At 55.2% G+C, this 21904-nt stretch overlaps 1 protein-coding gene across 1 annotated transcript; it reads right to left on the bottom strand.

The window, feature by feature from the left end:
* Window positions 1-1759: 1759 nt before the first annotated feature.
* On the bottom strand, window positions 1760-14740 carry ADAMTS15 (ADAM metallopeptidase with thrombospondin type 1 motif 15). The gene is given in 10 exon segments (XM_038161318.1): window positions 1760-4942; window positions 5648-5823; window positions 6403-6584; window positions 6681-6858; window positions 7964-8247; window positions 8636-8803; window positions 9326-9458; window positions 13566-13908; window positions 13910-14328; window positions 14330-14740. Coding segments are annotated over 10 exon segments (2817 nt in total). The 5' UTR covers window positions 14483-14740; the 3' UTR covers window positions 1760-4161.
* Between the last annotated feature and the right edge of the window lie 7164 nt (window positions 14741-21904).

Genomic DNA, 21904 nt, shown 5'->3' with positions numbered 1-21904 from the left:
ATATAAATTATATATAAATACATATATCTTTTTAAAATATACAACATTTTATTACTTATAAATTTTATATAAAGAAATTAATTAATTAATTAATATGTACATATATATGTATATGTACCAGGTAAATACCTGGGGATTGTGTGGGATTTTTGTCTCTCTGGGTAATGTTTAAGGGCATCTGGTTAAAAGTGTGGGGCTGTCACCTGGAGGAGCAGGGTGATAGTTTAAACTTAATTTTCTGCTCTTGAACAGATACTTGAGGCAAAAGTTATGGCTGTAACAGGTGGGAATCTCCCTCCTTGCTCCCAAAAAAGCCATTGGCAGCTGTTGCCTTTGCAGTGTGGGATATATTTGGGGTGAAAGTGAACTTTAGTGTGAGGGGAGGCTCCCCGTAGGAGCTGCTGAGGGGGAAGGTTCTCAGCTGTGTTTGTTTCCTTAGGATTAAACATTTCAGAGAAATTCTTCCCTGTGAGGGTGGGGAGGCCCTGGCACAGAGCAGCTGTGGCTGCCCCTTCCCTGGAAGTGTCCAAGGCCAGGTTGGATGGGGTTTGGAGCACCCTGGGATGGTGGAAGGGGTCTGTGGCAGAAGGAGATGATCTTCATGGTCCCTTCCAACACAGACTGTTCTGGGATTCTGTGACGATGGACAGCAAACTGAGCTTTCCCCCAGTAAAACACATGAAATTTGCCAAATCATTACAACATAATGGGGGAATAAATTGCGTTTGCTGGGGGAAAATAAAATCCCAGGCAACCTGCTGAGAGCTGGGGGGGTGACATCAGGCATCCCTGAGCTGACAGGGCCCAGGAACAGGAGGGGCTCTATCTCACCATTGGCCCCAGCACAACAGGGCAGAGAGGGGGCTCTGACTCAGGGAGGGTGTGCTGAGAATTTTAGGAGGAGCACACAGACAGGGTTGTTCCAGGATGTGAGAGTGCTGTTCCAGTTCACATCAATCATTTTAACTCTGTATTCCTGTCACCCTGACAAAAGAACATCCTGATTCAAGCCTAAGGCAAATGCCTCCTTCAGTGAGCATCCCCAGTTCCCCCGGGGCTCACAGGGGGGAATTCTCACTCTGATTCACCCCAGGGCTCCTTCAGGTTGGGTTTCCTTTCTACCAATAACCAATCCTGTAGCAGAACCAAATCAGAATAAACCTGTTGGGCTCATAAAGCCCAAATCAGAACCAAATCAGAACAAACTTGTTGGGCTTATAAAGGTGGTGGTTTTGATCCCTTAGGATTTTAGCTTTTCTATTTTTCATCTATTTGTAACCCTGCAGTTCTTTAGTGTAGAACTCCAAACCAGCCTTGCCCCTCGTGTCCAATTCAAGGACAAGGTAGGGGCCTTGTCAGGCCTCTAAAAGGGGGAATGATGCCTTAGGAGTTTAGCTTTTGCATTTTCCATCTGTTTGTAACCCTGCAGTTCTTTAGTGCAGAACTCCAAACTCCACACGCAGTGGGAGCTGCTGCTCCCCCATTTGGGGCAGACACAACAATTCCTCTCCAGCCTGGCAGTCAAGGACCCCTCACTGCCTCAGGCCTGAGAGATAGGAACAAAAGGGAGTTGGGGGGCAGCAAACTTGGGGTCAATGCCTTCATTAGCTAAAGCTGGAATTGGAAGATTCACCCCAAAATGCAAATGGACCAAACTTATAAAAGGGTGAAACCTGTGAGTCCATTTTTGGGTGTAGCCCCTGGGGGGTTTTGTCTGCCTGAAATGAACCTGAAGATCCTTCAATAAATAGAACTGCTTTTTATTCTCTTAATTCGTCTGGCCTCTGTTTTTAGCAAAGCCCAAGAAGGCATCAGTTTTGTTCTTTAGTTAATGAGCTGACACAATAAAGGGGTCAGGATCACAATAACACAAGGAATGCCCCACAGCCACCAACAAAACAACCCTTGCAGGACCGTGTCCCCCCGGGTGTAACTTTAAATACAGATTTATTTCAGGTTTGCTATTGACGCACGAACAGCAGAGATCGATGTTCAGTATACATGGTATACACAAAGCAGCCAGCACCATCGGCATCTCCGTCCCTCTGCTGCACCCTCAGCAGAAGAACCACACACGAGGAATCCCTCCCCTCCTCAGGAACGAGGCTGGCAATTTCTCGGTGGCTTAGAAACCAGCTGTGGGATGGCAGGACACTAAAGGGCAGCTCCTCGGAGCTCTGTCCCCAGAGGAAAGCGCAGCGGGCTCAGATATGCAGGAAAACCCTCAGAAAATGGGTGGAATGTTCATGGGAATGGAGACCTGGAAGGGATTTCCTAAGAACATTAACTCCCGTTCCCTGCTGTGCAGAGCAACCACAACATCTGCTCCTGGCTCTGTGGAGCAGCCTGGAGACCTAAAACATGATTGTGTTGAAAGAGGCATTAGATCGATCCTCTGGGAGGATCCCTAGGGAGGATGAGCCCACAAACATTGTCACAAGGAGTTTGTGAGCTGCTGCAAAGACCTAAGAAGGGAACTCTCGTGCCACCTGTCCCATTTCTTGTCATTCTCACCTTGCTCACAGCTGGAGACCTTCCAGAGCCACACAAGGGGCAACGGAGTTTCCTTGTTGGACCTCCAACAAGCATGGCAGGCTCCAAGCCTTTATTTGGTGAGATGGCATCTTCTGCCTACCCAAAATCTGTGTCTCATCCCTAAAATACCTTTCTGCTGATCCCAGTAACAGCACAGCTTGACCCAGAAGCTTTGGTTTGCTGACAGTCACAGCTCATTGATTAAGAAGCACCTGCATCAGTGACAAAGCAAAAAATTCAATGGTGCCTTGATGATTTGATCTGAGCAAGAGACCTCAATGATAACTGGGGTTTGGAAGAGGTAAAACAGCCTCTGACCACAACAGGCACGATGATACAAAACCATCAGAGGTGCAGAATAACCCCAGAGGCACAGAACAAGCCCAGAATAACCAGAGGGGGAAAATGGTTGTAGATGCTCTGCAGCAGCAAGAGGTTTGACAGTCCCTCTTTCCCTGCATGCCTGAACCCCACTGAGCCCCTTTTTCCTCAGGAAAGCCAAAGACCCAAATTAATCTCCCTCTCCCTCAGCTCCAAGGGGATGCCAGGGAAGAGACCCCAGCTCTGACAGAGCTCAGCATATCTCAGGGAGACTTCACACAGAGGAAAAATACCCCAGCCTGGCTAAAGGCTGGAGGCTATGGGATGTCTGGGCATGACATACTGGTCCCATTGAGCATTGAGCACCATTTCCAGAGTGAAGCGAAGTCTCAGTGGCTGGGGGGGCTGTGTCTGACCCTGTGGAACTACAGCACAGCTGCTTGCTGCTTTTCTGGAACGACAGCTCAAACCTCAGGTCCACTGTGATCCCTTTTAGCCCTGAAAAGCTTCAGGTGGACCAAGGTGTAAAGGAGCATCTGTATGTTCACACAGCCCCGTCCCAAAGCACCATAGGAAACTTCAGGCTGGTGAGATCCCCTGGGAACACCAGCCCTGCTATGCAAGGTTTACATCCGTCAGGACGGGAGGAAGGAGGTTAAAAAAATACAGAGTTAAGCACCATAAAATTTACACTGGTCAGGTCATAAACACGAGGAGAGAATGAAAATAAAGCCACCACCTTCCAGCCTGGCCCAGGGATGCTGCTGGGACAACAAAGTCCCCACCAGCAAGCCCTGCAGGCATCAGTCCCAGTGCCTCATCGCACCGGTGGTCGTTGCATTGGTAAATCCTTTTGGTCCCGTTTAGCATGAGTGTTGGGGGAGTCCAGGGAGAAGGGAGGTAGGGTTGGTCCTGGGAAGGTGGGGGAAGGCTTCATCTGTGCAATTTAGGGGCATCTCCCTGCCTGTACCACAGATCCATCACAGGCAGGGGTGATCCTCCTCGCTCCCATCTGTCCCCCCAGTTCCCAGCCTCCACCGGTGGTTTCCGTGTCGTTCAGTGGCTTCGAGGTAGATGTTCATTCCCGCTCTGTCTCCAAGCGACCTGGTTGGTAAAAGCCCTCTCTCCCAGGTGCACGGGGCTGTCCCCACACCCAGGTCCCTTTTTGTTCCCATTTTTTTGTTATTTTTCCCCCTTTTGCTATGTGCTACGGACATCTCCCCCAGTCCCAACCTCCGGCTGCTGCTTGGCTGCACGCAGCCATAGGAACACCATGCCCTTCCTTGCAGGCACCCCTTGAGCTGCTCAGCACGGCCTCAAGGTGCAGAAATCCAGCTCCTGCGGCTTCCTCCGAAAATTGCAACTCTCCCGGGGCAGCAGGCGCCCAGTGGGCACCACGCACTTCAACGCCCGTCTCTTGAAACCCCGACCACAACTCTTGGAGCAAGAAGACCACGGTCCAGCTTCCCAGGCGGGGCAGGGCTCCCCGCACAGCCGCACGTCGGCGGGGCGCTGCGCGGCGTCGCACTCGGCGGCCGGCTGGCCGTAGGAGTCGCGGCAAGCCACCGAGCGCTTCTGCAAGCCATCGCCGCAGGTGACAGAGCACGCCTCCCAGCCGCCCACCGCCCACTTGTAGGAGGGGCGTTTGTAGCTCGGCCTCCCGCCGTCCAGGCGGTTGGACAGGCTGAGGACGCTGTTGTTGAGGTCCGGCGGGGTCTTGCCCTCCTTCTTGTAGGAGGACTTGTCCTCCTTGCTCTCCTTGGGGAGGTAGAAGGAGTAGCGTACCCGGGGAGGGGTCATCTTTCCCACGGAGAGCACCTCCAGAGTCAGGGGTTCCTGGATGGGCTTGAAGGCCTGCAGGCTCTCGACGGCGGTGCCGGTGCCGCTGTAGCGCAGGACGCTGCCCTTCACCATCAGGTCCCTCTCGACGGCCGAGACGATGAAGTGGCCGTTCAGCAGGTACTTGCCCTGCGCGTTCTTCAGCGCCAGGTAGTTGTCGTCGCTGACGAGTCCTTTGTAGCCCCGCTGCCGGATGTCGATGTTGGAGGCGCCCGCGGGGATGACCACCACGAAGTTGTAGCCGTGCCTGAAAGAGAAGAGCGGGCAGGGCAGGACATCAGGCACAGGACGCAATGCACAGACCACGCTTCAGATGCAGAAGATATAGACACGTGATAAAAAAAACTGTCCAGAACCAGCGAAAAGTGAGAAAGCGCCAAACCTTTGCCCAGGATGCAGAAAAAAGAAAACACTATGCAAATCAATGTTATTCCAAATATGATATAGATAGAAATCTTCTATTGTGAAAAATGCTTCCCAGGGAGGGAAACCACCACGTAAAGATAAAAGTATTACTAATGATTCAATTACCCAACATGTGTCTGAAGACAGAACATTTGGGAAACGTCAGTCAGATCCTATCTGTGACATGGTGCATGGTGCATTACTTCAGCCCTGAGATCCTCCCACCCCTACGTTTGTCTTCCTGCAGTGAAGATCATTTTGAATCTCCTCGCTGCATTGAGTTTTGTCTAGGCTGTTGTAACCCAGTTACAGGAAGATGTTTCAGCCCCTCTGGCTCAACAGCTCTCCATCAGCAGAAGTCAGCAGGACATTAAATGTGTCCTGCTGCTCCTTCAGAGCCAGCCCAGGTGTCTGTGCAGTGATGTACACGAGCACCAGCAGATTTGGATGGATCTATCCTGTCATCATCTCCACAACCTTCCTGCATCCCCCACACCAAAACACAGAGCTGGAGTAAGAGAAGCACACGTGGTCGCCAAACACTCACATGGGTTTGGTGAACAAGCCTGAGACCTTCTTGCAGCTCTTGTTGTCTCCTCCGCAGACGCTGCATTTGTCAAACTTCTTCTTGGAGCCCAGCTTCCCATCACAGCCCGCCTTGATGCATTTGCCCTGGACACAAACCGAAGTGGAGTCCGGGGAGCAAGGGGTGCCATCCACAACCTACACCAGGCCAGAAAAACAAGCTGCTGCATTTCCCTCTCACACCTCCCGAGGCATCCCACCTGTGTCCATCCCACCCCAATCCATCTGACAGGTCCTGAGGAGATGCCAGCAGGCACCATGTCGCTCTTTGCTCATGTTCTGCTTTGCAGGCAGGATTTTGGGGTCTCTGAGAAAAGATACATGGGACTTCATCCCTTTTCTCCCACCCACAGAATTTCCTGCCCTTTCCGTTGCAGGGAAGAAGCTGCACAGGGGACACTGCTAACACCATCCCACTCAGTCCCATGTCTGGATGTGCACCCTGCCCTGCCCGTTGCTTCCCCAGTACCCAAACTATCATCCTCTATCCCAGGACCACAGGAATATGCCAGAGGCACCTTTACAAGAGGAAAAAAAATTAATTCTTCCAGAGGAAGACCCTCCATGGACCAACTCCAGCCCCAGGCTGATTCCTACCAGACTGGTGGCACCTCATCTAACACCATCCACCCACCAGATAAGGAAAATCTATTCATCTCCAGGGGTGCTGGAGCCATCCCACAGTCCAGGCACTGACCCTGGGGGTCTCTCACCAACCTTGGGTGCCAGCACATAGAAGTAGCCAGTGCCGTTGGCCCGGCAGATGAGCTTGCACTTATCCCGGGGCGAGACACCGGAGTATTTGGGAACCCAGGAGACGGAGGCAGTCAGGCGGTTCGTGCTGTGACTGTAGCCATTGAAAGCCTCACACTGTTCCTCACGGAAGCTCTTCCCTGGCACTGAAAATAACAGGGACGTGGTGTTGGGCACCAGCCTGCACCTCCAGCTTTAGTTTTCCAGGGTTGTCACAGGCCGAGCCGAGCCCCAGCCCTTACCTGCAGCAGCACAGGGCTCCAGGTTGCAGGAGCGGTACTTGACGCGGATGCCCTCGCAGTAGGAGCCCCCGTTGGCCGGCACGGGGTCGCTGCATTCCCGCCTGGCCAGCTGCACCCCACCGCCACAGCTCCGCGAGCACGGCCCGTACGGCGCCCACCTGGCCCAGCCGCCGTCCACCTGCAGGGAGGGACAGCCTGAGGCGCCGCACACCCGTCCCCTCCACACGTGGAGCCATCCCTTCTCAAGGAAAACCTCCAACTGCCTGCAGACCTTCCTGGAGAGGGGACCCGAGGGGTGGATGCTGATCTCTTCTCTGTGGTGACCAGTGAGAGGACCCAGGGAGTGGTCTGAAGTCGTGTCAGGGGAGGGTTAGGTTGGATATCAGGAAAAGGTTCTTCCCCCAGAGAGTGCTGGGGCACTGGAATAGGCTCCCAGGAAAGTGGTCACAGCCCCAAGCCTGACTGAGCTCAAGAGGCATTTGGACAATCCTCTCAAGTGTGTGGTGTGACTCTTGGGAATGGTCCTGAGCAGGGCCGGTAGTTGGACTCAATGATCCTTGTGGGTCCCTTCCAACACAGCAAATTCTGTGAAACTTGCCCAGGGCTGGCTGGAGGAGAGCAGCAGCCTCACTCCTTGAGAAAGGCGTGATTACCCATGGGATCTCCTGCTCTTTCCACATCAGTGTCCCCATGCTGGGTCTCCACCATCAGGAGATGGGGGATATCTCTGCCAGCACCTGCTCAGAGTGACCCTGTGGGCTGCCAGCAGAGGTACTCACCCTGTACTCACTGAGTGACCCTGTGGGGTGCTTTTGGGGCTCCCAGCACAGGCACTCACCCTGTACTCACTGAGTGACCCGGTGGGGTGCTTTTGGGGCTCCCAGTACAAGTACCCATCCTGTTCTCACTGAGTGTCTTTGTGGGGTGTTTTGGGTTCCCAGCACAGGCACTCATGCTGTACTCACTGAGTGACCCTGTGGGGTGCTTTGGGCTCCCAGCGCAGGCACTCACCCTGTACTCATTGAGTGACCCTGTGGGGTGGTTTGGGCTCCCAGCCCAGGCACTCACCCTGTACTCATTGAGTGACCCTGTGGGGTGGTTTTGGGTTCCCAGCACAGGCACCCATGCTGTACTCACTGAGTGACCTGGTTTTGGGTTCATAGCACAGGTACCCATGCTGTACTCACTGAGTGACCTGGTTTTGGGTTCCCAGTACAGGTACCCGTGCTGTACTCACTGAGTGACCCTGTGGGGTGCTTTGGGCTCCCAGCGCAGGCACTCACCCTGTACTTGCTGACGTTGTGCCTCTCCACGCAGGCTCCCTTGAGGCAGAAGCGCCCGTCGCCGCAGGCGGTGCCGTCGGCCCAGGGGAAGTGCCGGGTCTGGCAGACGATCTGCCCGCGCGCCTTGCCCGTGCACCACAGCTTGGCGCAGTACTGCATGTAGGGGCAGGGCTTGGAGCCCACCCCGAAGGCCAGCTCGCACTGCTGGTTCAGGCTGTAGCTCGTGCCCGGCAGGTCTTCGGGCAGAGGGATGGGTTTGGCAGGCTGGTCCAGCAAACAGTCCCCTGCAGGAGTGGGGAGAGGGGCTCTGTCAGCTCCTGGGGGTTGTAGGGACCAGGGAAGGCATCATCGCAGGGACATGAGGGAGAGATTGGGCCAAAGCTACCCCAGGGATGCCCTCGATCTTGGCTGTATCCCAGATGCAGATGGATCCATCTCCTGGTGATGCCTTGGAGCTGTGCCAGCCGCCTGAGTGCAGATGTCACTGCTGGGGACACCCAGGAGGTCTGGAAGCTACAAAAACCTCCCATTTCCTTCTAAATTTGCTTACAGAGCCAGGAGAGGAAGAGCTCTACAGCCAACCATCTTTTCCCAGCAAGCACCTGCAGGGCTAGACCCTGTTCCAAGGGGACAGGGACACAGGCAGGGGGTGAGGGGCACAGCAGGGCTCACCGTGGCCACTGTCCAGGAAGTCAGTGATGATGGCAGCGCTGCAGGCTGACCAGGGGTTGGCACGGTCGATCTGGATGAGGGTGGGGGACATCATGTGGTTGGTCTTCAGCCGGCCAAAGACCTCCTCACAGGCCTTCACGTTGTCGTGGGGCATGTTGAACACGTGGCCTGGGGATAAGGGAGGCAGCATGAATAACCCAGCACAGCACGAGGAGCAGGAACCCACCCAGCTTCTTTCAGGGGAGGCTGAGACATGGAGTGGGGCAGACCCACAAGGATTGCAGCTGTGGACAGCCCAGAAGAGTCAGCAAACATTCCAGCTCTCTCCCAGATGCCTCATGCACGTGGAAAGCACATGGAAAAGAAAGGGCAAGGGAAATTGTGAAGAGGTGACAGGTGACTTCAGCACTTGCCCCGCTGTCTCCTCCCTCCAAGAGGTAGGTGTGCCCTCTGCCTGATATTTCAGGACTCCTGAATCCTGGAAACCCAGCTGTGGTAGCAACCATGAGAGCAAAGCCTTTTGCTCCCTCAGCAGCCCTCTCCCACCTGGCTCAGGAGGAAAGGCAGAGTTTCCCTACCACCAGACACCGCCTATTGTCTCATCTCCCAGAGGCTGAAACCAGGGCTGTTCTGAGCCCTGGCAGCTCCTGGCACTGCTCCTGAGAGGAAGAGGAGAGCTGGGAGCCTTACCCAGCTCGTGGGCGGTGGTGAAGGCCGAGGGCAGCCCATCGTCCTCGATGACGGAGCAGCTGCGCTTGGGGTCACACATGGTGCCCACGTCTGCCATCCCCAGCGTGTCACAGGTGGTGGCACCACACAGGTCCTGCCAGTCACAGAGGGAAGGGGTTAGTCCTGGGGACAGCACAGGTGTCACCATTCCCCTTTTCCACCTCATCCCTGCCCCCCCACGGGGAGCTCCCAAAGGGAAGAAAGCTGAAAGGGGTGGGAACCACACCAGGATACAGAGTCAGAAACCTCAGCCCTGACCCAGCCCAGGCTGCAAGGGTGTGTTTGCACCAGGGACGTGTGTAGCATCCTGCCCTGCCTTCAGCAACAGCTTTTCCTACCCAAACAGCTCCTCTGGCCAGGGTGGAGCTGGTTTTGTCACAGAGGAGCCAGTCTGGTTCCCTTGGTCTTAAGTGTGAGCTCAAGGTGGGTGGACGGTGACACAGGTGGGTGGATGGGAACATCTGGCCTTGGACTCAGGGCTGAGCCACTTCTCAGTCTCATTTCTTGGCTTCTTCCAAGGAACAAGAAAGCCCTGGAGCAGGTCCAGAGGTTTCCAAGGCTAAAGAAGGTGTTCCTGCCTCTCTAAGACACTCTGCAGTCATCCTTCAAGGAGCAACCAAGCCCAGCTGATCAAAGGAGAAACCAGCCCAGGCTTCCACCCCCAAACTGAGTACAGCCACATCCTGCACAGACGTTGCCAGGTGAGAGGCTGGGAAGGGTCTCACTGTGGGCAGATCTGCCCTTCCCCAGGTACTCGTGCTAAAAATCATCCATTTAAGACACACTGATGGTGCAGCCTGGCAGTAACCTTATCCCAGGTGCTCCCTTCCCCTGCTGGGCTGTGGTTTTGGTTTGGGAGGGCTGGAGCATCCTCCCCTCCCTCGGTGCTGCCCCAGAGCTGCCAGGGAGGCCATGCAGCGGGCACGGGGCTGTTTTCCACATGAAAAGAAAAGTAAGGGACTCGCTGGGCGCTCCCATGCTATAAATAAGTGTGATTCATGCTCAGCACTCGCCCAGCCAAAGCGCCTGGGTTGCTCAAAATCCTGCAGGAGCTGCTCTGCCAATATTTCCAGCAAGGTTTCCAAGCTGAAGGCATTCCCGCGCAGGCAGGTTCAGCCGTGGGTAAATAACAGTCCTGATGACTTCAGAGAGCCCCAGCCAGGGCTGAGATGGCTTTAACAGGAGACCTGGGGCCACGGAGCGTGGAGGCACAGGCAAGACCGGGATCTCCAGAGAGGTGACGTGAAGAAACGTCTGGGTCTGCTCTGGTGGTGGAAAACCCCATCATACAACTGAGTTCAGCGCTTTGCTTTGCAATTTTCCTGCCCAGCTGGGGCCCTGCTGCATCCCAGGAGAAGAGGTGGCAACCCCATATTGCACTGGCAGTGCCACCACTGCTGGGCACAGGTTGATTAACAGTGCTGGCAGGGTTAACAGTGCTGGCAAGCCCCAAAACACCCCCAAGACCCAGTGCCATCGCCACCCTGAGCCAGTCCAGGAGTGCAGCTTGCCCAGGAGCCCCTGCCCATGCTCTGACCAGCACTGGGGGTTTGGGGGCGAGGATGGGGCATGGGGAGGAATGTCCCAGCCTCACAGCTCGCTGCTCCTCCTCAGTGCTCTTTGAAGAGTTCTCAGTGCTCTTTGAAGAGTTCTTTCCTCGCCAGCACAGCGAGCTTTGGCTCCCAGCCCAACACCTGCACTGACACACTGACCCACTTCTGGCTCTGAACCTCGCTGGGACACACCACCAGCAGCTCTCTGGGGGCTTTTCCCTCACTCCTCACCCCAGCCTCCTCAGGACAGCCTGGGGGTGCCAGGCAGCATCTCTGGGCTTTAATGAGAGGTCCTGATCCCCCACCTGAATACCTCCTTCAGCCTTGCCAGTGTTGAGGCTGCTCAGGATGGGAGCAGAGAGAAATGGAAGAGGTTTGGGGTGGGAAGGCACCGTGCAAGGAGCTGGCTCTGCCTTTGCTCTCTGTCACTGTATCCCCCCTGCTGGCACAGGTACGTCCCCCAAGGGGCTGCAGGCAACCTGCTCAGAGCATCAGCACTCTCCTGCCAGCCTGACCTTCCCACATGGGACCTCCCAAGGCGTTTTGTCATCCCTTGTGAACTTCTCAAGACGTTCCACAGGTCAGTCGGGGGATCCTCGTGCAATAACTCAGTCATAAGCACTCTCCCTGCCACAGAGGCTTCCTGTGTGCATCCAAAGCAACTCCAAAAAGCTGAGGCTTGAGCTGCCGTTTCCAAATTCCCCGACGTGCTAGGCTGCAGCCAGATGTTCCTTCGTGCAACATCCCTTTGGTTTTACAGCAAAGCAAAGATGTGCAGCCAGTGTGACACCGAGGTCCAGGAGGGGTGGGAAGGGTGGACAAGCCTTTGCCGTGGTGTGCAGGGATATTTCCAGGAGGGCAGCTGAAGGCCGGATGCTCTGCAAGACCCTCCAACAAGCAGTGGCTCAGGTAGGAAGGGAATCTGCACCCACCAGCTGATCAGGACTGAGCTTCCCAAAGGCAAATCCATCACTCAGCATCGGCAGTGTTGGAAGGGAGCAAATCCAAGCAGTAAAAGAGAGCCCCATTCGTCAGCAGCTCATCATCACAGTGAAAACTGCCTATCAACCAGCCTGGAGGTGAAATTTAAGTCGGGGGCTTATGTAACAGCTTTTTGGCAGGAAGATAAGCTTCGGGATGTCAGGGGACCACAGATGGATGCACTCAAGGAAGGCAGATGTCTCCCTGACCGTGTGCCTTTGCATTGAGCTTGCTTTGGGATTTCAGGAATGGATGGTTTAGCAATGTGTAAAAAATGCAGCCCAGACGTGATCCACATCTTTTGAGTCGCTGGGACCGACTCTGTCCCACGTGCAGCTCCAGTGACCTCACGGGGCTTCCACCCGAGGTGGAGCTGCCTCGTCTCTGCAGAGGTGTCAGCAGTGTCCTCTGTGAGCTGCTCCAGCAGCCTGGGCTTCCATCCTGTCTGTGCTCCCAAAGGATTTGCAGCTGGCTCGGGGTGGGGAGGACAAGAAGACACACAGGACAAGATCCTACACGTCCTGCACGGCATCATTCCTGCTCCAGGCCATTGTCAGCCCTTGCTGAGCCCAGGCTAGGGACAGCTGACCTGAGCTGGATGCTATATCCTTCCCACCCACCACAAGTGCTTGACCTGGAAAAATGTTTTGGGAATGGTCTCCCTGCTGCCGAGGGGAGTTCCTCACCTGTCCCTAATCCAAAAACATCTGGGCAGGGATAGTGGAAGGAGAAAATGGAAGGAGCCTTTTCTGCCAAAGCCTGCTGCAGCCAGGATGAGACGTGACTGACCCCTCCAAGTTGGGCTCATCCTCCTCCCATCCCATCAGGGATTTTGGGATGCAGGCACTGGACTGATGTCCACACTGAGACAGGACTACAGGGAGGGAGGAACAATGGGGAGAGGCTGTGGGAGCTTCAGTGTCACCCAGTTTGTGGGGGTGGGAGGATGCAGAGTTCATCCCACACGCCACATCACCACGGAGCCACGCCAAAGGCAGCTCCAAGCCTCTCTCCCACCACAGGGACGCAGCCAGCCCACGGCTGGGGCTCTCTGCTCTCCCCCACTCGAGGACTGCAGTGCTGGCTGAATCTCTGGTGCTTCACTTCCAGCCCTGAACCGGGTCCATGCAGCGCAGCCAGTGCTGAGGAGAGGTCCAGGTTCTCAGGAGAACCTCACGCATGAGTCAGAGGAAGCAGGGAGAGGTTTTTTCTTGGCAGGTGGCACTGTGAGCTCTTCCCAGCTGGGGAGGGGGAACAGGACCATGCTCCTCCTCTTCTGGGCTCAGACCTCTCACTTCAGGGTGCACGCCAGAGCCGCAGGGCACTCGCTGCCAAGCTCCTGCATGGAGGCAGGAGACAGAGCAGCAGGTTCCTGCCCGTGGGGCACCCTGCCTTTGGTCACCTCCCGGCCTCATTCACCCCATGGCAGGGATTTTTCCAGGCTGCTAGCCAAAACCTGCCCAGGGGACAGCAAGGGCTGGCCCAAGTCTGCTTGCTCCATGCCTCTGGTCCCCCCACCCAGCATCTGAGAGTGGAGATTCCCTGGGAACGGGGGACAGGCACAGGCGCAACCTCCCCCGTCACGCAGACAGGTGGCGGAACACCTCAGCCCAGTGCAGGGCTCCGTGACAGGGGGGAGCAGCTCCTCCGGGCCCCCCTGCACCCACCTGCTTGGTGAAGAGGATGGCGGTGTCCCAGTACTCGGGGTGCTTGTCGCTGACCTTGTTCCACTTCTTCTGCCAGGCGCAGAAGTTGCGGAGGGTGAGGGCGGCGTTGCTGGTGACTTTGGGCCCCTTGTCATCCTGCCCGATGAGGAGGAACTTGACCACGGAGATCTGGATGGGGTTACGGATGCTGGGGTGCTTGTAGAGGCGGGCGGCCGTGGCCATCAGGGTGAGCAGGTAGTGCTGGAGGTCATCCCCGTGGAACTTCACCATCGACTCGTCGGCCACCACCAAGGTCTCCACGTAGCGCGGGACCGAGGCGAAGCGCTTGGCGCGGCCGCCTTTCCCCCCCCGCACGCCCCCGGTACTTGTCGAGCGCCTGCAGCACGCCGGGGGTGAGCCCGGAGCCCACGGCGCAGCGGGATGCTCCGGCCCCGACGGGGCGGCCGGGGCTGCGGCGCTGCAGGCGATGGAGTCCCCCGGCCGCCCCCGCCGCCAGCGGGCTGATCAGGTACTCGGCTCCCCGGTAGCCGAAAGCCCCCCGGAGCCCCCCACAAAGGCTGAGGGCGGCGAAGGACTCGCGGTCGGCGTTGACATCCCCCGAATAGAAGCAGTGGCGGAGAGCGGGCAGCGGGCGGGCGGCCGCCCCCAGGTACTGGGCGGCGAAGGCGGGCGCGATGAACCGGGCGTCGGGGGAGAGGTGGAGGTAGAAATCCTCCCCGAAAGCCGAGAGCTGGATCACCACCGCCTGCCCCCCCGCGGGGCGGCTCGGCCGGGCCCCCCCTGAAATAAGCGGGCCCGTTGATGTCGGGGTCCAGGCGCAGGGGGGTGACCAGCGCCGAGTCGGGCTCCGGGGGCGCCCCCGCGCTCAGGCGCAGCCCCGGCGCGCCCAGCAGCAGCAGCGGCAGCAGCGGCAGCATCGTCCCGGCGGGCTCAGGCCGGCCGCATCGGGGTTCGGGGGAGGCGCGGGGGGGAGAAAGCAGCGCCCGGCCCCCCCCTTCCTCCCTCCCTCCTCCTCCTCCTCCTCCTCCTGGACCCGCGGAGGCTGGAGGAGCGGAGCGGCCCCGCCGGTACCTGCTGAGCGGGGCGCACCGCGCTTTTATAGCGCGGGAGCGGGGCGCGGCTTGGCCCCGCCGCAGCCACTCCGGGGCGGGGGCCGGGGCCGAGCGGGGCCGAGCGGGGCCGGCGGAGGAGCCGAGCGGAGCCGGGAGAGAACCGCGCTCCGCCCGGGGCTGCCGCCGCCTCCCCGGGGCGGAGCGGGGTGGGGGCGCGGCAGCGGCGGGAGGACGGGAGGGGATGGAACCATGGGGCGGGATGGGGTGGGATGGGGGTTGAGATGGGGTGGTACAGAGGGTGGGATGAGATGGGGCGAGATGGATGCGATTGAGGAGTGGGATGGGATTGTGTGGGACGGAATGGGATGCTGGGGTTGGAACAGGATGGAATAAAGGGTGGGGTGGAATGGGATAGAGGGAGGTGAGATGGATGGGATAACGGGTGGGATAGGACAGGATGGGATGGGAATGGAATGAGGTGGGATGGGGGTGTGGGACAGGATGGGATTGGGGTGTTGGATGGGATGGAGTGGGAGGAAACCCTCTTCACTTTTATTCCTGCAGCAAAGAGGGAACCTCTGCATCCCCCAGGGATGCTCCCACCTGCCAGGCTCCCTCCTGCCACTCTCCAGTTTTTCTGGACCTTGATCTAAGTGAAGGGATGGAGCTCTGTGACCCCACAGGGAGAGGGCCTCTGGCTACAACAGGGGTGTGCAGGAAAGATAAAAGGTCATAGAATCATTGAGTCATGGAACAGTTTGGGTTTGGAAAGGACCTTTAAAGGTCAGCTATTCCAGCCCTCCATCCTCTGCTCTGTGCTGGTATTTGGGACAGTTCAGTGGAGTGGGGAACCTGCTATTTGGCATCTGAGGGCTCAGTTCCCAGATTTATTCAGGAAGATAAATGTTTTCCACAGCCCAGGGGTGTCTAGCACCAAGATCTGGGCTGTGCCCCTCTGTGCACCTCCAGACCTGCCACCCCAGTGTCACACTGCCCCAACAATTCCTGCATTCACAGCGGGGGGATCCACGTTCTCCCCTGCAAAGCAGCTTCCAGGGCACCCCTCTCCACCCACCCCACCCTCATCCAGCTGTGGGGCAAAGGCAATTTCCACTTCTCAGCCTCCCTTCATCCCTGAGCACCAAAGTGCTCTCCACAAGTGTTCACATCTGCAATATCCCCTCCTCTGAGACTGCAGGACAACCTGTGTGGTGTACATGGAATTCCCCACACCACCAAACCCAGGGATCAGCAGAACAGTGTGCACAGGGTGCTGGGGTAGTTGATGCTCCAGGGAGGTGGGAAGATCTCAGTGTGGATGGGATTTTTGGAGAGCAGTAAAAACAACCTGTAGCTGAGGGACAGATTTATCAGCACCATAAGCACCACAGTTTGGTTTGGTGAGAAAATTAAGGCTTCTCATGGACAAGCTGGCTTTGATGTGATTTCAGCAAAGGCTGAAACCCTTTGAAATGCAAGCACGACTGAAGAATGTGTGCATGTATGAAACAGAATCCAAAGTTATTGCCTAAGGCACAGGGCCCACAGCCCACAGCCCAGCTTACTTTGCTGTCAGTGCATCCCTGTGCTGTGGTTTGCTCAGTCGTGTGCCTTCCAGCTGAACTTGTGACCCAACAAAACCATCTGGCTGCACTGGGCTGAGGCAATCAGGGATTTTGTCTGCTGGCCAAAGTGCAACGTGCCCAGGGGTGTTGGTAATGGGCAGCCCAGGGAGTGGAGGAGCAAGAGAAGAGGGACACAGTCTTGAGCAACTTGAGGTTCCAGGAGGGAATTTCTCCTTCCTACAGCCTTGCTCTGCTCAGCAGGATGGTTTCTCCTAAGACCACAGCAGCATCCACAATGCCACAGGCTCCCAGAGCTGCCACCAGCCCAGAGGTCATCGAGCCAGAGTTAGTCACTGCTGCCCCTGAGCTCCAGCCCCTCCATCTGGGAGCTCTCATCAAGAGGATGAGTCAAACCAAGCTGGCAGGAGCTTTATCTCCAGCCTGGAGAACATCTGATTGCCTCCTGATGGGGAAAGGCAGGCAGAAAATGTGAGTGGTTTGGCTGTGCCTGGGCTGAGACCCTCTGGAGCCTCCAGGCACGAGACTGGCTGTGTCCCATGATCCTGAGACGCTGCCATGGGCTGGAAAACAGGCAAGAATCAGCTGGATGCACCATCCCAGCCTCCCCAGCCCTCACTCTGAACAGCTGGGAACCACCTACCCCAAGGCAAGTTGCTTTGTTTGCAAACCAAACCATTACATCCCTGCAGCAGCACTTCCCTAACCCTAACCCTAAACCAAACCCTAACCCTGACCCTAAACCAGATCCTAACCCTGACCCCAATCCTAACCCAAACCCTAACCCTGACTCTAACACTAATGCTGACCGTAACCCTAACCCTAACCCAAACCCTAACCCTAACCCTGTCCCTGACCCTGGTCCTAACCCTAACCCTAACCCTAACCCAAAGCCTAACCCTGACCCTCACCCTGACCCTAACCCTGACCCTCACCCTGACCCTAACCCTGACCCTCACCCTGACCTTAACCCTGACCCTAACCCTGACCCTCACCCTGACTATGACCCTCACCCTGTCCCTGACCCTGACCCTAACCCTCACCCTGACCCTGATCCTAACCCTGACCCTAACCCTAACCCAAAGCCTAACCCTGACCCTCACCCTGACCCTAACCCTGACCCTCACCCTGTCCCTGACCCTGACCCTAACCCTAACCCTGACCCTGACCCTCACCCTAACCCTGACCCTAACCCTGACCCTCACCCTAACCCTGACCCTCACCCTAACCCTGACCCTGACCCTGTCCCTGACCCTAACCCTAACCCTGACCCTGACCCTGACCCTAACCCTAACCCTGACCCTGACCCTCACCCTAACCCTGACCCTATCCCTGACCCTGACCCTGACCCTGACCCTGACCCTGACCCAGCCCAAACCCTCTCCTCGCTGCCCAGGGTGAGCAGAGCTGTGGAGCACCAGCAGTGCACCCCGCTCACCCTTCCCAGCAGGTACAGGAATGTTTCAGAGCACTCCTTAAAAGAAGGAGTCATATTTTCATTTCAGCTTTCCTCTTGCTCGAGGACATGATGTGATTTTTCTCTCTGGGGACAAACCAGCAGCTGCTTGAAGCCCACGCCTGAAGGCAGGAGCTGGCCCAGGTGTCACCTTGGTGTCACTCCCTGCCTTTCCAGGCGCTGGGGCTGAGCCTGGCTGCTCCCCAGCCCCTGCAGTCCATCTGGGCTGGATGGAAAAGGGATCAATGCGTGTGCCTTGAAGGAGAGCACACAGAAAGCAGGGAATGGAGATGGAAGATGCCCTTGGAACATCCTGAGCAGCTGCAGATAATGAACTATACCAAGGGATGTAAGGTGGATTCTGCTTCTGCTTTGATTTTTTGTCTAGAAACCACTTTAAGGTAAAGCCTATCTCCCTCAGGCTTAATCCATTGCTCACTCTGATCTTGCAATAGCAGTGGGAGCTGGTCTGCAGCGTGGATTTTCCTTCTCCCACCTTCCTCTTCCTTCTCCCCAAACATCTCCAGGAAGCACCAAGTTATTTTGTTTCATTTATTCATCACCGTGATGCAAATCTATTCATTTTCAAATACAAAAAAGCAAAAAATAACCACTTTAAACCTCACATGTCTCTTGAACTCTCCAGTTCACCAAAGAAACTGTTTTAAATAGAGCATCTGAGAATTTTAGGCCAAAGATAGAGCAGAAAGGTGGGTAAGGCAGGGGAAGCTGCCACTCAAGCAGTTATTTTGGATAAAAGGTTGGCGTATCAGAGACTTCTCACCCAAAGGTTCAGGCTGTGCTCTCCCAACTCCCCATCACCGGAGCAGGAAGGAAGATCCTCTCCAGGGACTGAGGATGAGTCAGAGTGCATTGTTAGTCAGCTTTCCAGGAAATAAAATTAAATAAAATTTTCTAGGAGAAAAAAACCTAGCTGGGTGCAGGTAGGGTCATTGAGGGTGAGAATCTGAGAAACCTGAGCATGTGGAGGACTCAGTAACCTAAAACCTGCCCCATCCTTGGAGCAGGAAGATGCTGGATTTAATTAGCTTTATTCTGCCTGGCTGATGGGACAGAGGTGGGCAGGGTGCTCCTCCTGGGATGGTGGGAGAAGAGGGTCTGTGCTTTGGAGGTGTCCCAGCACCATCTCTGAGTCCCACAGCAAAAACCAAAGCAGCCTGCAGCTCCCCATGTGCACAGGGGACACGGGAGAAGGATCCCTGAGCCTTGTTCACCCCTCTGCCCTCTCACAATGTCCTGACACAAAATGTCACCTCTGCAGTCTGGGAGTGTTTTCAATGGGGATTTCATGGTACATTGAATAAAACCAACGTAACTCCTGGGTTTGGGTGATTTCCAGCTGCTGCTGCAGGTCCTGGGGATGCTGATAGTCCTTTCCCTCTGAAAGCAGCTAAAATCCCCTCAGTATTTAGGGCTTTCTCTCCTCACCCCCCTCAGTATTTAGGGCTTTCTCCTGTTTGAGGAAGAGAGACACAGGTTTTTCCACAGTGTTTTCAAACAGAACATGGGAATTCAGAAGGGCCAGATGCCAGTGCCACCCGTGCCAGACCCAGCATCACGAGTTCCTGCTCCCCTGCAGAGACTGAGCACCAGCACTCAGCACTGCACTGTCCCCACCTGGGCAGCCCCATCCTGAGGGATCCCTCTCTGGGATGCTGCTGTCAGGGACGGGGACACCAAAGGTGCACAAAGCTGTCCCAGGGTGAGGCTGCAGCTCTGGGAAAGCCTGAGGGGTCACTGAAATGATCCACACCTGGAATAAACCTGGGGGAACAGAGATTCCACAAGGCAGCTCTCACTCAGCAAAACCATTACAAAGTTCATCCATTTTCATCAACCCACAAACCATGTGAGACTGGAACGGAGAGGAGGGGATATTATAATTTTTTATTATTATTATTATTTGTAGAAAAGAGTCTTTTCATTCTAACATGCCATATTTATTTAGAGAATTTATGGGCTGTTCCACAGGAAAAGCAGCCCTACAGCAGGCTTGGAGGGTTTCAGAGGGTTTTAACCCCAGAGCAGACACAGCTTTGGAGTCTCAGGAAGGACCAGACTGGGGTGCTTTGCTGTCCCCTCCTTGCTTTGCAAACAGGTTCACATCCAAATCTGCAGCTCCAGGCTGAGTTTTAGTTGTTAATTTTTGCCATCAGGGCAGAGAAAACACTTGGGATAATTATTTGAGCTGCTAATGAAGCAGCTTCAATCCCCAAAAGGATCTTCTCACTGGTGTGCTGCTCTCAGGACACCTTGGAAGCCCCAAGACCCAGACAGGAAACAGAGAAGCAGCCCCCCAGGAAGGAGGCTGCAATGCTGGAAACAGCCCTTGATTTTGATTCAGCCCTTGATTTTGGAGAGCCATAAACCTGTTCCCTTGCACCTGGACACAACTGGAGCTCCAAACCCACCCTGAGGCAAGGCTGACCTCTAGTGCCACATCCTTGCTCTGGAAATCCAGGTATGAAATGGAATGAAGGCAATGGATATTGGCATTGCAAATCAAAATGCAAATGTAAAGAGATAATAAATATGGAAAGCAGAGAAAATTATACAGGAAAAAAAAATCTAAAGATGGTTTAGAAATGGAATTCATTCAAATTGTATCAAATCAGCCATGGCTCTCGATGTGCCCAGCACCAAGGGCACCAAATCTCAGAGGCAGCAGCATCAGCTGATGAACCAAGACCCAGCCTGGATGTCCCTGCCCTTCTCTGACTCCTAAAAATCTTTTTTTCCCCATGTTTAGGGGATCCAGGAGAGTCAGCATTTGCCCAGCATCACTCTCACAGCAGCCAACCCTCTGGTGCTGCTGATAAATCATCTCCAGGGATGAGCTGCTGCATTCAAATACAGCTCCAAGGGGAAGGAAAACCCTTTTTTTAATGGGGTATTCAGGGTTCTGAGGCACCAAACCCTAAATCTCCACCACTTTTGAGGCAGGAGGGCCCTCTCGTGGCTGTGGCCATGGGGGGAGGGGAGGGCAAGGCAGCGACCACAGATTCACACTGGCACATTTCGCTTCTTCATTCACTCCCTGCTCCACATCAAGCCCAAATCTCCCCTTTGCTCACAGGAACAACCATTTCCCTGAGTCCCCTCAGCAACCTCCACAGCCAGGATGGTTTCCCTGAAGGTAACTTGGCAGGACACAGGCCAGGACTCTGCTTTAAAGCCCAGCTGCTTTTCTGGTGGACATTTCCACCCACCTGATCACTTGAAATGAAAACTATTGGAAATGTTCCTTTTGCTGTGGGGTGGGGTTGGAGCTGCAGGACCCCTTCGCTCCCACTTCCCCGGCAAATTCCCAGGGATGGATTTAGGGTTTCCCGCCGCAGCGTAGGGCAGCACTGACATCTAGCGGTCTCAGTTTTGGGCGCTGGAGCTGCTTCATTAGCAGCTCAAATAATTATCCTGAGTGTTTTCTCTGCGCTGAGGGCAAAAAGGAATACCCAAAACTCAGCCTGGAGCTGCAGATTTGGATGTGAACTCGTTTGCAAAGCAAGGAGGGGACAGCAAAGCACCCCAGACTCCCCAGAAAGGCAGTGAGAGGAACAGCAGATTTGTCTTTACAAGCAAGCTGTGGGTCTGCTGGTAGATAAAACCAGCACTGAGAGATAAAAGAAACAATGGGAAGGATTCCACCGATTGATGAATGGAAAAAGATACTTTCTTTTACAAATAAACTGTAGGTTTGCTGAGAAATGAAATTAGACATTGAAAGATGAAAGGAACAATAAGAAAGAAAAATCCCTTAATTCCATAAGAATTAAAAATTAAAAGGGAGGGTTATACATTTGAGGGATATCTCTGGTATCAGATGTTTTGGGAAGTCTGAGCCTCTCAAGTACCTCAGCCAATGGGGAAAGAGAAAGGGAAATGCTGCTGGGAAATTGGGATAAAAATGAGGCTGCATCCTCCAAAAATTTGAGGGATCCCAGGGGAATGCCCCATGGCCTCTCCCTTTATTCACAGAATCGCAGAATTTCTAGGTTGGAAGGGACCTTTAAGATCATCGAGTCCAAGCCATGTTCTAACACCTCAACCAGATCATGGCACCCAGTGCCACATCCAGTCTTTTTTAAACACATCCAGGGATGGTGACTCCCCCACCTCCCTGGGCAGATGATTCCAGGATTTGACCACTCTTTCTGTGAAAAACTTCCTCCTTAATTCCAGCCTGGATCTCCCTTGGCGCAGCCTGAGACTGCTATTCGAATAAAGTCA

The sequence above is a fragment of the Motacilla alba genome, chromosome 24, assembly GCF_015832195.1.
Source record: "Motacilla alba alba isolate MOTALB_02 chromosome 24, Motacilla_alba_V1.0_pri, whole genome shotgun sequence".
Lineage (NCBI taxonomy): Eukaryota > Metazoa > Chordata > Aves > Passeriformes > Motacillidae > Motacilla > Motacilla alba.
Note: the sequence above shows the minus strand (reverse complement) of the source record. Positions and strands in the feature narration are given on the sequence as shown.